This window comes from Typopeltis vanoorti, chromosome 14 (genome assembly GCF_054136105.1).
Source record: "Typopeltis vanoorti isolate ZY-2024b chromosome 14, IOZ_Tvanoo_1.0, whole genome shotgun sequence".
NCBI lineage: Eukaryota > Metazoa > Arthropoda > Arachnida > Uropygi > Thelyphonidae > Typopeltis > Typopeltis vanoorti.
This window is the reverse complement of record NC_143562.1, coordinates 42,817,064-42,833,644: the sequence shown is the minus strand read 5'-3', so window position 1 is coordinate 42,833,644 and position 16,581 is coordinate 42,817,064. Positions and strand designations below refer to the sequence as shown.

The 16,581-nt window shown below is 37.1% G+C and overlaps 1 protein-coding gene across 1 annotated transcript in view; it reads left to right on the top strand.

Annotated features, from left to right (window-relative positions):
• The window catches only part of LOC150099409 (tolloid-like protein 2), a 781,663-nt gene that overhangs the window by 607,245 nt on the left and 157,837 nt on the right, over positions 1 to 16,581 (top strand). The window contains exon 12 of the mRNA XM_090403893.1: positions 13,452 to 13,669. Within this exon, the coding sequence (XP_090260019.1) occupies positions 13,452 to 13,669 (218 nt within the window). The remainder of the gene's footprint in view (positions 1 to 13,451; positions 13,670 to 16,581) is intronic.

The following is a 16,581-nucleotide window of genomic DNA, read 5'->3' as shown; positions in this document are numbered from 1 at the left end:
AACTCACCTCAACCTACAGAACATCAACCACCACCCTCAACTCTGATCTCCAAGCCATCCTACAATTGGGTTTGGATAACCTCATAAACTTCAACACCAATAAAACCCAGTTCTGTACTATTTCCCATAAAAAAGAACCATTTTTTTCCCAGTATCCTTTTTGACGATACCCAAATTTCCAAACAGTCTGAGATCTTGCTTCTTGGAATCATCCTCACATCAAACCTCTCCTGGCATAAACATATCACAACCATTGCATCCTCATCCTCAAAAAAAAAACTAGGATTTCTCTTTCGCTCAAGACATTACTTCATCCCTGAACAGCCACTAACATTATACAAATCACAAATCTCCCAGCTATTGAATACTGCTCCCACATATGGGGTGGGGCCTCTAAAAGCTCTCTCAAAATGCTCGATTCAATACAGAGGAGAACAATTAGACTTATCAATGATCCATCCCTTACCAACTCTCTCCCCCCACTTTCACACAGATGTATGGTCTCTGCAGTATGTATATTCTACAAATATTTCCATGGGAAATGCTCATCCAAAATAATATCAATAATTCCTCTGCTCAGTACAAAGCTCATTGGAACATGTGCAGCTGCTGCCCAACAACCCTTCACAGTACACCTAGGAAAAAAACAGAACAAGTTTCTTTTCATCTTCCTTCATCCTTGCAACTGCTGCACTGTGTAACAGTCTCCCACCTGCTGTGTTTCCCAAGGAATACAATCTAAAGTTATTCAAATCAAATGTAAACAAATTTCACCTTTCCCAACCCACTACCCATACATGGTACTAATGTACTATAGGTTGACCAGCCAACCTCCTGTGTATGGGTCCAACATAAAAAAAAAAAAGAAGCTTTGTGATATGTCAGTCTGATCTGCATAGTGACCACAGAGGAAGTTGTTCTTGCTAGGTTCCACATAGTCCAGTCATTTTATACTCTCTTCAAGTTGAGGGACTGTGATTCCTATGCATGAGTGTGACTATACATAATATTTTAAGTCTGCCCTTATTTCTTTACACTCAAGCAGATCTTATCTGATTTATGAAATATTGTGAATTTTACTAGAATTTTAAGTAGTATTGTTTGCTTTTTGTTTCTTGGTGTGTCTGTGCAATTTTTGTGTGTTTTCTGTTATTTTAAGTATTATTTTTAAGATAAGATAGCATACATATGGCACCGATAAAGAAAAAAATGGCGGCCAGGTTGCCATGTTTGTTTAAGAGTTTTGATGTAAACGAATTTATGCAGTGTGCTGTCGGTGAGATGTATGCTTTGCGAAGAGCGGTGGGAGTCTGGTTAGAGGGTGATAGTGGAATTAATATGTGCAGAAAGTGTAAGGAGAATGAGGATCTCAAACGTGTTTCGGGTGGCGAGAGTGATATCGTTAACGATAGTCAGAATGTAGAAAATGGCGGTGTGATAGAGAATTGCGTGGTAGTGCCAGATAGGTGTGAGAGCGTCGTTGAAAGTGTAAATGAAGGTAGAAATACAGAACGAATGGATGATTTGATTGATAATGAAAATGGTGAGATAAATGCGAGTAGTGAAATTGCGCGTTTGAACGGTGCCATACACAGAGCGAAAAGGCAACTGGAGCGTGTGGAAAAATGTGTGCTGAACGTACCGACTAATAACCGGCGTAAGTCTGTGACGACAAATAATAGAATGTTCATAAACGTCAATAAAATGAAGGAGCGAGTGCTGTATGGGGATTTGCTATTAAGAGGTGTGATAGTTGAGAGTTTGACAACGTCGTACCAGCCGGGTGTGAACATAAAGGACGTCAGCGAATCTATTCGAGTGCAAAAACAGAGGGTGAAAGAGATGATAATCATGGCAGGAACAAATGATTTGAAAGAGGACAAAATGGAAATGATAGAGGATGTGATGGAATTACTTGAGGTAGCAAAAGAGAAGAGTGAGAGAGTTAGGATAGTGAGTATTTTACCGCGGTATGACAGTGAAGTGTTTAGAAGGAGGGCCATAATTGCCAATGACTTTATGCGTGGATTATGCATGGAGAGTGGTGTGGAATTTGTGTATGTGTGGAATGAGTTCGATGGGTGAAAGGACTTATATAAGATGGATGGGTTACATTTGAATGGAGTTGGTGTACAGAGGCTTCAAAAAGTGTTGATGAATGATGTGGAAGTGGATGTACAGACTCAGGGAAACTAGATTTCTTAAGAGGGGGGGGGGGGTGGATATGCAGACTTTAGGGAGCCAGTTGAGTGTATGAATGAGTATATTATGCCCGAGCGAGTACGAAGGACAACAAATCAGAATGGGATAGTTAGTATAAGGCATCAAAGTAGGGATGGGACAAATGGGCTTCCGCAATTCATGTACACTAATGCCAGGAGTTTTAGGAACAAGAAGGAAGAGTTTTTGGCCTTGGTTGGCACTTTCAGACCACAGGTTGTTGGTATTAGTGAAACATGGCTGACAGAAGATGATAAAGCTAGTGGGATTGAATGCGACGGGTATAGCGTGTTCAGGAGTGACAGGGTGAATAAAAAGGGAGGAGGAGTGTTGTTGATGATAGCTGATGAGTTGCAGCCAAGGAGTATAGAAGTTGAACTGCAGGATAGAGAAAATAGCACATTTGAGGCTGTTTGGTGTGAGATAGAATCTAGCAGAACAAAATATACAATTGGGTGCTGCTATAGACCAGGTGATGGATTCGATGGTGGGGATAGTATGCATATGCAAATAGAAGAAATGAGTGGAAGAAGGGTAATTATTATGGGTGATTTCAATTATGGTAACATTGACTGGAAAGAGGAGGAGGAAGGAATTGGATTTTATGCAGTTATTAAGGGACAACTATCTGCGGCAGCATGTAGTGGAAAATACCAGGGGACAGAGAGTGATTGACCTAGTAATTGCAACTGAGAATGTGGCTGTAACGAACATGACCATGTTGCCACCAATTGGTGAGAGTGACGATAAGGTCATGACTTGGGAGGTGGCTAAAGGAGTGGAGTTTACAATTAAGACAGGGTACATGTGGAATTACAAGGCTGGTAAGTATGACAAGCTTAGGTGTGTACTTGGTTCAGTGTCATGGCATGTAAAACTGCAAGGGCTGGATGTTGATAGTGCATGGGAGGTAGTTAAGAAGTGTTTGCAGGAGGCAATGGTTGAGTGTATACCAAGAGTCTGAATAATAAATCAAGTAGGGATTAAATGGATGAATAACACTATTAAGCTTGAGCTGCAAAAAAAGAAACAATTGTCGAGGGAATTTAAGGAGAAAGGTGACCAGCAGGTGTAGGAACAGTATAAAGCTCAGGCCAGGATGGTAACAAGGGTGGTAAGAAAAGCAAAAGCGGATTACAAAAGAAAATTGGCCATGCAGGCTAAAGAGAATCCCAAACAGTTTTTTTTCAATATGTTGCAAGTAAAAGGAAAAATGTTCAGGGTAGAATGATCTTAAAAAATGCTGAGGGCAGGGAGGTGGAGGTAACCGAATCAGTCGATATAGTGGAATTACTGAGCGAGCACTTTGCAAGAGTATATCATCCAGGTGGTGACATTGCAGGAATGGAAGAACCAACAGCTTATACTGGAATTGTGATGAATGAAGTAGAGGTAACTAGTCTATTACAGAACCTCAATGTCAATGCATCTGTGGGATTGGATGGTATACCAGCTCGTGTCGTACGTGAAGCGGCTAAAGAATTGTCAGTGCCCTTGACCATTTTGTTTAATTTGAGCCTCAAGTTGGGGTCAGTCCCGAGGGGGTGGAAAGATGGGAAAATAGTTCCGCTGCATAAAGGTAGTTCCAAGGCTGCTGTTGAAAATTACCGGCCAATCAGCATAACAGGAATCATTATCAAGGTCTTGGAGAAAATAGTCAAGAGGAAAATACAAGATTGGATAGAAGAAAATGGGATACTGTATCGGGGACAGCATGGTTTTGTGAAGGTTAGGTCATTCCTCAGTAACTTGTTCACGTATTATAACACAGTGACGGCTGAACTGGATAAGGGTAATGGGTTTACGGTGATTCTACTGGACCTTGCTAAGGCCTTTGACAGGATACTACATGGAATTCTAATCAGTAAATTGCAGCATATGGGGATGGATATAGGGTTGGTGAGATGGATAGAAGGGTGGTTGACAGAGAGATATCAGAAAGTGGTTTATTCAAGAGTAGAATCCACAAGAGGGCCTGTGACTAGTGGTGTGCCACAAGGATCTGTTCTTGGACCACTGCTGTTTAATTTGTTCATTAATGATATAGGAAAGGATCTGAGAGGAACAGTTCATTTGTTTGCGGATGATGCAAAGTTGGGTAGGGCAATAGTGAATGCAGATGACGTCAAAATTTTGCAAGATGATTTGGATAGATTGGAGGTCTGGGCTAAGGTGAATGGATGTCAATTTAATGTGACAAAATGTAAGGTTATACATTTTGGGGTGAAAAGATTAGCAGCAGATTTCTACATTGGTGGAACTGATCTCCAGGAAATTGATGAGGCACGAGATTTAGGAATGTTGGTGGATAAGGAGTTGAAATTTAGGGGGCACATTGCAAAAGTGGCCAAATCAGCTCATCAAATCACTTGGTTGCTGAAGAATACGTTGACAAGCAGGTTATTGTTCCTCTGTATCGAGCCTTGATAAGACCCCATCTCAATTACTGTGCCCAGATTTGGTCACCTAGGTGTCTTCTTGATGGGGAGGAGGTGGAGAGGATCCAGAGGCGAGTGACCAAGATGATAGCAGGTCTGTGGAATGAACCATATGAGAACAGGTTGAGGATTTGTGGGTTGCAAAAATTGGTTGATATGCAGAGGAGGGGAGATATGATTGAGACATTCAAATTACTGAAGGGTTTCTATAAAATTAATTCAGAAGATATTTTTGAGAACAGGGCTGGTTGTGGGAGGACTAGGGGACATCCATGGAAACTGGGCAAAAGTGTGGTTAGTAAAGGTGATAGAGCTGGGTTCTTTACTTGTAGAGTGGTTAATGAGTGGAATGCGCTCCCAGGGTCTGTGGTGGATGCTGTGACAGTGAATGAGTTTAAGGCGAGGTATGATAGATACTGTATGAATGTAGAATAGCTGTGATGAATATGATTTGGGGCCTCCCTCGATGAGTCTAATGACTCCCTGGAGTTGCCCGTAATAATAATAATAAATAATAATAATACCCTGTGGTTTGAAATTTCTACAAAAAAAAAATAATAATTTGTATAACTGCATTTAGAAATAAGAGAAAAGAAGTTTATTCCACTATTAATATATAAATTTTATCTCTTATCCACCTTGGAAAAATTTTAATTTACAATGTACAGAATTTTTTACATTATACTTATAGATTTATTACTTGTTATATTTTATCCCTATACTTAATGCATTATTGCTAAAACAGTATTACCAAAAGTGATTTTTAATTGGGATAAACTACAGCAGGTTAGTTCATCCCATACAAAATCATTATTCTTTTGTCAAATACAGAGAGATTTCTAAGACAAAAATTAATATTCCAGTACCAAATAACACAGCATAAAGAATTGTAACAAATTATACCAAATTAAGTCTGAATTTATAGTTGCTTCTCATTTTAACAAACACCAATTTAACAATCGCACATGCTGTAACACACTACCAAAAAATACCCACCAAATGATCATATGCATAATGTTTTTCTGAAAGAAATTCACTAAAACAACTTTAAAAAGTATTCTATGGTCCCTATGAGTTTTCTGTAATAAAAGTTGTAGCAGTCTGGTTTACACAGGGACTGTAGAAAGGAAGTTGTTCTTGCTCAGCTAGTTATCTCACATATCCTTTCCTAATGAATGCTGATGGTATGCTTATTTGTAAGTACCGTAGTAAGTTTTAATCATTTTACTTATTTTAATATAGATTGTCCTTATTTCATTAATGAGCACAGTCTTTTACTCATTTTACCTGTCTTTCTGAGCTCTATACACTCTGGTAGATTTTATATCATCACTAATAGATATTGCGTTTGTGTTTCTCTCGGTATTTTTTATAAATGTACTCCTTTTATACGTCTTACTTTTTTTTCTCTCTACGAAGATTTTTACATTGTGTACTTTTGTTTTTAGGACCTTTGAACAATTTAGTTTATTATAGCTATGGAAGTTATTTCATTGTTATCATCAACAGCAGCAGCATCTAGCCTGTTCTTTCAAAGCTCATCACCTAAGCTTACTGCACATCTGCAAGGATGATCACGTTTGCCCCTTGATTGAAGTTGAATTTGATTCCTGTCAAGGATGGGATTAAAACCTACATCTCTGCTCTTGTCAACTCAGTCAGAATAATATAGACATAATACATTGACCTCATAGCCTTAGTTGCTTCAACTATGATTTCACTCTGACCTATCTTTATAGAAAACACTATATATCTTACATCTCTTTTCCTGTTAGTTATGTACGTTTAGTACATAATGTAACAAGAAAAGAGATTTAGTACATTTTGAGTAAAAAAAAGTCTAACAATGATTTACCCATGCCATTCTTGCAGATCAACTTAGTATTGTGAATTCCTTCCCTTTATTGTTCACCTTCCCCAGCATGACTCACTTTGGTTAATAAAACCAGTCCAACGTAATCTCTCCTCAGCCATAACCCCTCACTAGTCGATAATCATCCTCTTCTTTATTGCAACCTATCATTTTTGCTTTTCCTAGATTCAAGAAATCCATATGTCTCAGACTATCTCATCTTCATATTAACTATCACACCAACTTCTGTGTCTCTATCAAGTTCTATCTTCTCCATCTACTTCCAAACTAGAAAAAGGATAAATTCTGCCACATCCCAATGATGAGAAGCAGCAATACATTTTTTTTTGTCTTATGGAAGTTGATATTTTTACTTCCTGAAAAAGAGAAAAACCATTGGAGAACATAAACAATTAACAGACACAGAATACTAGCTTCATAGCCTTAGTTGCTTCATCCATAATTCCATCAAATACAAAATTCACATCTTCTTGGAATGCAAGCAACTAGATGTGAGCCTTGATAGGATCAGTTGTACAGTTCGCCCACCGATTAGAGATCCTTTGACACTTCTGTGCATGTCAGAAAAAGGAGAATCCATTCCGATAATAGGGTAATCAATCTATCTTCTGGGATGAGTTTGTTTATTATTAAAGGTCTGAAAATTTAGCTTTTCTTTTACGAACTTGCTGTTTTTAAAGTGTAACTATTTTGCTTGTATAACAGTTGGAAAAATGTACGTAGAGTATTAACAAAATTAAAAAAGGTATAGCATAAAACAAAAATTTAACTAAGTTTATTTTTAAGAAAGTTTTCTATAAAATAAAAATAATTATATAGGAAAACAGAAATTTTTTCAAATGAACTTAGATATTCTAAACTTACAGTTGAGAGAACTGAGACACTTTAATGTCCTAAACCAATTAATTATTTATGACTTGTTGTGACTCTTTTAACAAACTCATGCAAAAAAAATGTTGGAAAAAAATACATTATGAAATCCTTTTAATCTTCACAGACATCTGAATCGGTGTCCAAATCGCCATCACTTTCACTTAAACTGATCACCAAAGGTTCGCATAATTCTTCGATAATTCCGTCTCTGTCCAAATACATATTTTCCAATGAGGTGACATGAGAGCAATACTTTCCCCAGTTTTGAACTGTAATACTTTCAATCGCCTGTTCTGAAAGCTTAAAAAGTTTCGACATGTAAATATCCCCAGTTACGTTGCGATGGCGAATGAAACTTTTCACTTCTGCCCAAACATACTCAATAGCATTAATATTGCAATGATATGGTGGTATCCTCAAAGCTAAAAATCCATGCTCTTTGAGCATCGTGTCAAATTTAAATAGCTTAGTTGTGGGTGAGTTTCTTTTGACCAAATTAAGCAATTCAATTTTTCGCATATCTGGGGAATGAGAAATGTTATTTGCAGAGAGCCAATCCATAAGAACTTGCTTCTTATTAGACCAATTTGGAACTTTGTTTAATCGAATAGAGTGATATGAAGCGTTATCAATTATAACAACAGCATTTTTAGGAAGGTTTGGAATCAGTTTTTCTACTGCCCACTTTTTGAAGATCGTAGAATTCATTTGCCCATGGTAATCTTCAGTAGTTGAATTGGCTTTGTATAGTAAGTTGGAATTCGGTAAAAAACCCATTACTCCACCTGCACACAAAATTATTATGCACCACGAGGTATTTCCGGTTTGTAGCACTCCACATTCTTCTTTAGACTGCCAACATTTTCCATAAGTTAAATTATTATCAATCCAAGTTTCATCTAGATACACAATCGGTCTTTTCTCCTCCCTGAAACATCTTATTGCTCTCAAATACTGCATTCTAGATAAAACAATGTCACTTCGCTCCATGATAAGTTTCCTTTTATTCTGGGACTTTTTAAAACAAAATCAAATTTCATGAAGTATTTTCCTTAAAGTTTCTCTTTTCCAAGAAAAATTTATTTTTTCTTTAAGCACAGGAATCAATTTCAGAACAGTTGGCACTCTTTTCTCGACCATGTAAAATTCGTGAATAGTTCTTCTTATACACAGCAACAGACAAGAAAGCACGTGATTTCACATGTTGGCAACCAATTCATACATCCTTCATTTCTTTCTCCCCTTCAGCATGATTCGACTATTCTTGGCAAAATGCCAAGGAGAGACCTACAAACGGTGGGTGAACTATATCAAGGCCTTGTAAAGAGGCTCGGTAACTTCCTTTTCCTAACAAGTTACTGCTGCACTCACTATTGCAGTGATTAGTTCTTACCGCCATGTAGGCATGTCCACTGATCTTCAACTCCCTGTCCACCATCACCTCTAGATTCCTAACCTCAGGCTTGCTGAGTGGTTAGCATATCCACTCTCCAACCAAAAGGCTGTGGGTTCGAATCCCACTGTGAGCATGGATGTTTGTGATTGTCTGTGAAAATAGTGATGGTGGTCGGTGATAGATGGTGCTGGTGTATATGAAGGTAGTTGCGGTTAGTGGAGTGGTGGAGACAGAGAGTTGTAGAGCAGGTGCCCTCCCTAAATGAGTCTTTGAACTCCCTGGAGGTGTTATGTAATAATAATAATAATAATATATTTAAGTCCGATCAGTGTGATACTCTATCTGGAATGTAGTCTATCCAGAGCATATTATTTTCCATTTGGCAACATTAAATTAGAACTCATTGTCTTTTATAACATTAAGCCATTCTAATTCTCTTGCTAGAACTCCTTTTCAGAATCTGTCCTTATGACTTCAGCCAACTTAGCACCACTAAGCAAACTAATGAATGTCTCATTTCAATCTGAACCCAGTATCATCAGAATACAAATTGACCAGCAGTGGTTCATAGACAGCATACCGTATATCATCACCTTCGATCTATTAGACTGTCTCCATGCTGTTTTCTTATCAGCTTTCCTATCATTCATATCGTCACTTTTCTTCTCATTTACATAGTTCCATTTATTATTATTTCGTGACACCTCCCAGGAGTCAGAAGACTCATCAAGGGAGGACACCTACTCTACAGCTCTCCGTCTCCACCACTACATTCAACCTCTACTACTATCATCAGCTACATCAACGCCATCTACTTCCCACCACCACCACCACTAGTATTTTTTGTCCATAAATTGCATGTGTTCTGAAGAGCTGATTTGTCTGTGTGTGTGATGAAAAACCCGAGTTTCCGGGAGGGGAAAAACCCTGCTACTTCCATATGAGATCAGCTATCACCTTCAATTGAAAAAAATCTATATAAAAATTCCTCCCATAACAACGAGAATTGAACGTAGGCCTTTTCCAATCAAAGGGCACAACTTACCATTGTTCTTCCAATTGCACTATGGAGACACTATGCAGTATTTGTGAAGTATCTTTTATATGTTATGCATCAAATGGCACGGAAAAATAATATCTTAGTGTATCCATTCTTAGTGACTCTATAGCTTAGTTGCAAAGATGGTATGATGTTTGCTTCTTGCCTGGACATGGGTTCAAATCTTGTCAGGTGATATTAGGAGCCTCTCTATGATATTTTCAGCTGAAAATATCATAGAGAGGCTCCTAAAAGTAAGTTAATTAGTAACATAAAGGTGGCCAGATTTTTCACCTTACGTGGCATACAAATTGGCTAGACCACACACACACAGTAACAAACAATGAATATAAGGAAATGTCTATTCTGTTCTGCCAGAGTTGACGTTGAATGCAGAAGTATAAATTATGATGATAATCCATTTCTAACTCAGCTGTAACTATATTATAAAATGTGAGCATATTACTAAGATAAAACTTCATGTAAACAAAGCTACGTTATCCTCTATAAAGGTGTTGATTCTCCATCCATCCATTCCTATATCCAGATCATAACCAGCTTTCTAGACCCTAACCACTAATTTATATATATATATATATATATATATATATATATATATATATATATATATATATATATATATATATATATATATATTGATTTCTGATAATTTACTACATCTGCCTTCTTCTGGGACTTTCTTGTTTTCTTTCCACTCCTTTGGGATCCTAAGCAATTAAAACTTGAAATAAGCAGTCTCAAGGTCTTTGAATTCATAACTTATTTTAATGGTCTTAACAACACTAAATGAACTAATTTATAAAAAGATGTTTATTAGCCGACTTATATTTCACTAGATTTCAAACTAGCATCTTCAGAGCACAAAATAGCATATGTTATAGTTTACACATGACATTGAGTAAGTGAAACAGTTCAAATTGAAATAGACAAAAGATCTAAAGTACTAATTTGGTGCCCTTTAATGTTGTAAAAAAAAAGTATTACAACTGTCTAGGAGTTGATCTTAAGATAACAGTCTCCCAAATTTTTGGCAAATTAATTCAACTATACTAAAAGAAATGAGAAGAATAAATACTCTGACTCTAAAAATAAACTTTCTAACCTGCAACAACTTCTAAATAACACACTGGTTTTCTTCCATGTAATCCTGTGTGAGGGTGTCCAAAGTGTGGTCTGCCAGTCCTGACTTGCCATAATAATGGTAATGAATGTATTTGTTATGTTCTCCAATGCAGATGTTAACAGATCTTCCTGTCTGCCTATAGTAGGCTAAGTCACAGTCTTTTGGGCCAAGAGATCCTCAATAAAATAAAACCTGTTCATGTTAAACCATCCTGTATTTATGGGGTACTTAAAATCCACAAATCTAATATTCCCCCTACACCCTATAGTTGACAGCATGGACAGTCCAACTTATAAACTTGCCCAGCAGTTAGCTAAGTCTCTTTCCCCTCTATGCAGGTTGTTTTAAATTGAAAGCAAAAATCTACAATTGGATTAATGGCTTCCCTGCCTCTCCCCTCTTTAGCTAACGTTTACATGGAATGCTTTGAAAACAAAATATATAAATAATATTATAGTTATGCTTTACTGATGATGATGTGTTTGCCATGGGTTCCACCCCCCCTTATCCAACTTTGATGTGGAACACTTTGAAAACAAAATACTTACTGCAGCTACATACAATCCTGTAGTATGGTTATGCTTTGTTGATGATGTGTTTGCCATTTGACCCTATAGACAAGACACTTTGGATGTTTTTGTCACCTACCTAAACAACCGCCAACACCACAAAATTCACTTCACAGTAAAAAAATAATTTAATAACTGCTTGCTTTTTCTTCATACATTAGTCACTTGCTTTTCTAATGGTTCGCTATATTTTTCTATTTACATATAGCCGACACACACAGGATGATATCTACATAAACAATCACATCATCATACAATCCAACAGTATTGTATTCTAAAAACACTTACACACAGAACCAGAGCAGTTTGTTCTAATGATGTGCTCTTTCCACATAACTTAAATATCTGCACCATACTTTCTTGGCCAATGACTACAATTCCTACAAAACAGATAAAATATTATTATTATTCAGGCCTCCATGGAGTCAAAAGACTCATCACGGGAGGTCCTTCCTAGGAAACACAAAGTCTATCAAAACTCATTGTGGGAGGTCCCACCTAGGAAACACAAGTCTATTATACCACTCCTTAAACTCATTGACCGTTCTCGCTCTCACCACTCTATCAGGCAATGCAATGCAATGCAATCAATCATATCACCTCTCCTCCTTCTATCCACCAAACTCTGGAGTCCACATTCCCTCAGCAAATCCTCATAACTAACATTGTACAGTCCTGAAACCATCTTTGTTATTGGCCTTTGTACCCTTTTCACAGTTAATTTATCCCCTTCAAATCCTGGGGACCAAATCTGAGAACAATAGTCTAAGTGTGGTCTGATCAGAGTCTTATACAACGGAATGATAAAATAAAATATTACATAGGCCCAATTACTTCTCCTTCCTCTAACACATAAGATGTCACTATTCCTATTCCCTAGATAAGAGGTACATCAGAAAATATAGTCAAAGCACTAATAAAACATGGTCTATGCACCACATTCAAATCACTTGTTAAATTAGCAACTTTGATCCGCTCTCCTAAGGATAAACTCCATTCCCTAACATATGCTGGAGTGTGTGAAGTTCCTTGTGACTGTGACTCAGCCTATTATGGGCAAACAGGATGATCTGTTAACATCTGCCTTGGAGAACATGAAAAATACATTTGCAGTGTACAGACATAACAGACTATAGGGATAGGATTAACCACTTTATCATAAGCAGTAATTGAGTTTCTAAGAAAGCAAATTACTTGATCAGGAAAGGGCCATTGAGACTAACATGAAAGAAAAGATGGAATGGGAATATTTTTTTTTAAAGAATTAGAAACTGAGCTAGGTGAATAATCCAAATAAGAAATGTATACAAAAATTATAATAACCAAAATGCATAAGGTATTGGCTAGAAATTGATCTTGCTTTTTTTTTTAATTTTGAACAATAAAAATTATTATATTCTCAGGCAAAAGGAAAAGAAAAAGAAAGGAATTGTGTAGAAAAGTGAATATATCAAATTATCAGCTTTTTTAATAAACTGTGAATAAAACAGCAAAAATAAATGCACACTGCATTCTTAAGCCCAAGATGAAATGTAGAATGGAGCCCAGTCTTTTTGATGGAATGCTCTTCCAGTGAAATATAAATAAACTTTGTTTCCTTTATCTGATCCCATAGTTTCCTTCAAGAGGTATGATATGAAACTGTTCAATAAACACATTAAAAAAAAATTCTTCTTCTTCCTCTTTAACCACTTGTACTCACCTGACACTAGTATATTATAGGTTTTGCAACCTCTCATTTGGAGATGAGATTAAAAAAAAACAAATGCAGAATGATCATTTTTTACCCAGAGGTTTGATAACTGCAACCTAGTATAATTCTAAATTGTTGATTTTACACCTCTTTATATTCAATATACATGTGTGTGTGTATGTATGTATGTGTTGTCTATTTTCTAGTGAAGTGTGTCAGGATGATTGGATAGAAATTTATGAAGTATTTCCAAGTGGAAGAGAAGGGAAATTTGGTCGCTATTGTTCCAAATCAGCTCCAGGCCCGATTATTTCTGATATTGGCATTCACAATATGAAAGTTATTCTCCATACTGATGCAGATGGTGTTGCAAGTGGCTTTAGTGCTACGTATAACTTTATTCCTGCCATGAGCAAATTTGGAGGTATGATATAAATAAATTTATAACATTTATCTGTTATTGTGTTAATTGCAAATTATTGATTGATTGCATTCCAAACCAAACCAAAGTGTGAACTCTTTATAATCAAGCTATATTATGATTTGTTGTATGTATATGAAAGTTATTCTCCGTGTTGATGCAGACAATGTTGTACATCAAGTTATATATATATTGTTCCCATACACGAGAGGTTGAGGGACCTATGAGCACATCATTGCCGTGTGTGGGTTGTGGATTGAGGACTGAGATAGAAGCAAAATCAGGTATATTACATACAGTGAATTTATTTCAAAATCATTTAGAATGAATAGATCACTACAGTTGACTCACTATAGCAGACTTGTAGGGACCTTAGGAATAGTTTACTATGATTGGTAGTTTGCTGTAGCAGTTTTCTTTATAATAGCATTGTGCCTATAGGTTGGCTAGTTGGTTGGGAATTTGTTCTAGTGAGAGTCAGTTGTCTTAAGAAAAAAATTTTAAATTCTTTTCCCTGGTTCAGTTTGAGCAGTGGTTAAAACTTATGCTCTGCAGCTGAAATGCTGTTTAAATTGTATTATGATATAAATATTCATAAATTTCACCAACTTGGTTGGCTAAGGAGTTAGCATATCCACTCTCTAAACAACAGGCTGTGGATTTGAATTCTGCCTTGTTCATGGATGTCTGTGATTAATTTTAATCAGAAGATAAATTTCATTGTCCAATGTGAGACTACCACCACCTAATTATGGGAGACCTGAAGTGAAATGAAAAAGTTCCATGGTTGGTCTATACAGTAGGCTTTCCCAATATGGCACTGTGGACGTGTCTGAGAAGAGCTCCTGATTGAGATAAGTTATTCTAGGAATAATTAAGTATATATGCATAATTGTTTCAGTAAGAGTGGTTGTAAAGGTTGTGCGCTACTGGTATTATTAGTGTGGGGAATTTTCTTGCCTAAACTTAATTACGAAATCGTTTTATTAGACCTAGTAACCTGCAGTGAAAAAAAAAAAAAATGGTGGCGGCATTGTCATTCCATGATTTTAATTTAGATTTCAGTCGTTTCATTAAGTGTGAGGTCTGTTATATGTATTCCTTTGATTACATACTTGATTTGTGGATGTTTAGTGCGGATGATAAGGGTATGTGCGAAGTGTGACCTGAACGAGGAACTGATGAATGCAAATATGAAATTGATGACAGAAAGTGTTAGTAACGAGAATGTCGCGGGGGAACATGTGTGCACATGTGAAAGAGAGGCGAAAAAATGTTAAAAAATCAGTAAAAAAGAAAAAGAGCAATTTGAAAACCATACCGGATGTTAAAAGGGATGAAAGTGAGTTGAGAGTGGTGGAAGGAAATGAAATTGAGAGAACAAATGAAACTAGAAATGCGGTGATGCAGAAATCGAAAGAAAGAATGATGGCAAAAGTTGGACGCATGTTGGACTGAAAGTACTGAAACAAAGAAAGATGAATGAGAGTGAAAATGAGAAGAATGATAGCAAAAGTACGTAAACAAAGAAAGATAAATGAGAGTGAAAGTGAAAAGAATGATAGCGAAAGTTGGACGTATGTTAGACCGAAAGTACGGAAACAAAGAAGGATGAATGAGAGTGAAAGTGAGAAGAGGAGGCCGAGAGGTAGAAAGTTCGAAAGATTTAATGATAGAGAGAATGTGTCGCAGGATTCAGAAGTTGAATTGGATTGGATGAGGCAAGAAATGAAATGGATGTGGAATGAAATTAAGAAAATTCAGTTCAAAACTATTAAAATAAATCATGATGGCATGAAAGAGTTAACGAAAGATGAGTGAGTGGCGTTGTATGGCGACTCCATTATTAAAGGTGTACTAGAGGATAGAGTGCACAAGATATGTTTTCCAGGTGGTAAAATGAATAGAGTGATTGAGTCATTGGATATGAGGCAGGAGCAAGCAAAAGAGTTAATAGTATTAATTGGTACAAATGATTTGAGAGAGACCAAAGAGCATGTCAGAATGTATATCAGGAGGCTGCTTGGAAGGATAAAAGAAAATAGTGTGACAGAAAGGGTAGTCAGTGTGTTGCCTAGGTATAACTGTGGTGAAATGAGGCGGAGAGCAAGGATTATGAATGATATGTTGGCTGAAATGTGTGAGGAGATGGGAGTACAGTTTGACGGACGAAGTGAGCTGTATGGGAGTGATGGAATGCATTTGAGTGGTTATGGTGTGAGTCGCTTGGAGAGACTGCTGCTGGAAGGTAGAGAAATGAATAGAGAGAATGAATCAGATCGAGAGGGAAGTGATGTGGAAGAGCAGGAGAGTAAGACAGGAGAGATTGAAGAAGTGGTTATGAATGGGGAAGTGAGTGGTATGAGTATAGAAAATGAGAATGGCTCACATCATACTGCCTCAAAACCACTGGCCCTATTTCCCTCTTGCATCTCTGCCTTGTATGGACATAACTCTTTCTCTATCATCTATAGCAATCCCCCTCCCTTTTTACCCCTTCTATCCTCACGAAACAGATAGCCTCAGGGTGGACAGGGGTACACAGCGTGAGAAAGGTGGATGCTCCAAGAGGAGGTGAGAGCATGTGTAGGTAGGAAAGGAATGGGATGACCAGGGATCAAGAGGAAACAGTTGAAATTGAAAAGGGTTCTGAAATGAAGAAGCAGAACAGGAAATGGCCCCAGTCTAGCATGGAGAAATCAGATCGAGTGAGTGGTATCAGTGGAACTAGCTGTAGATCCAAAAATGAGCTATTGTGTGTGTATACCAATGCTAGAAGTATAAGGAACAAGGCCGATGAAATGGTTGCACTAATTGCATCTGTTCACCCAAAGATTGTTGGAATAAGTGAGACATGGTAGGATGAAGACGATGTAAAAATAATCATATTAAAAATTCTGAATATTTTTACGTAT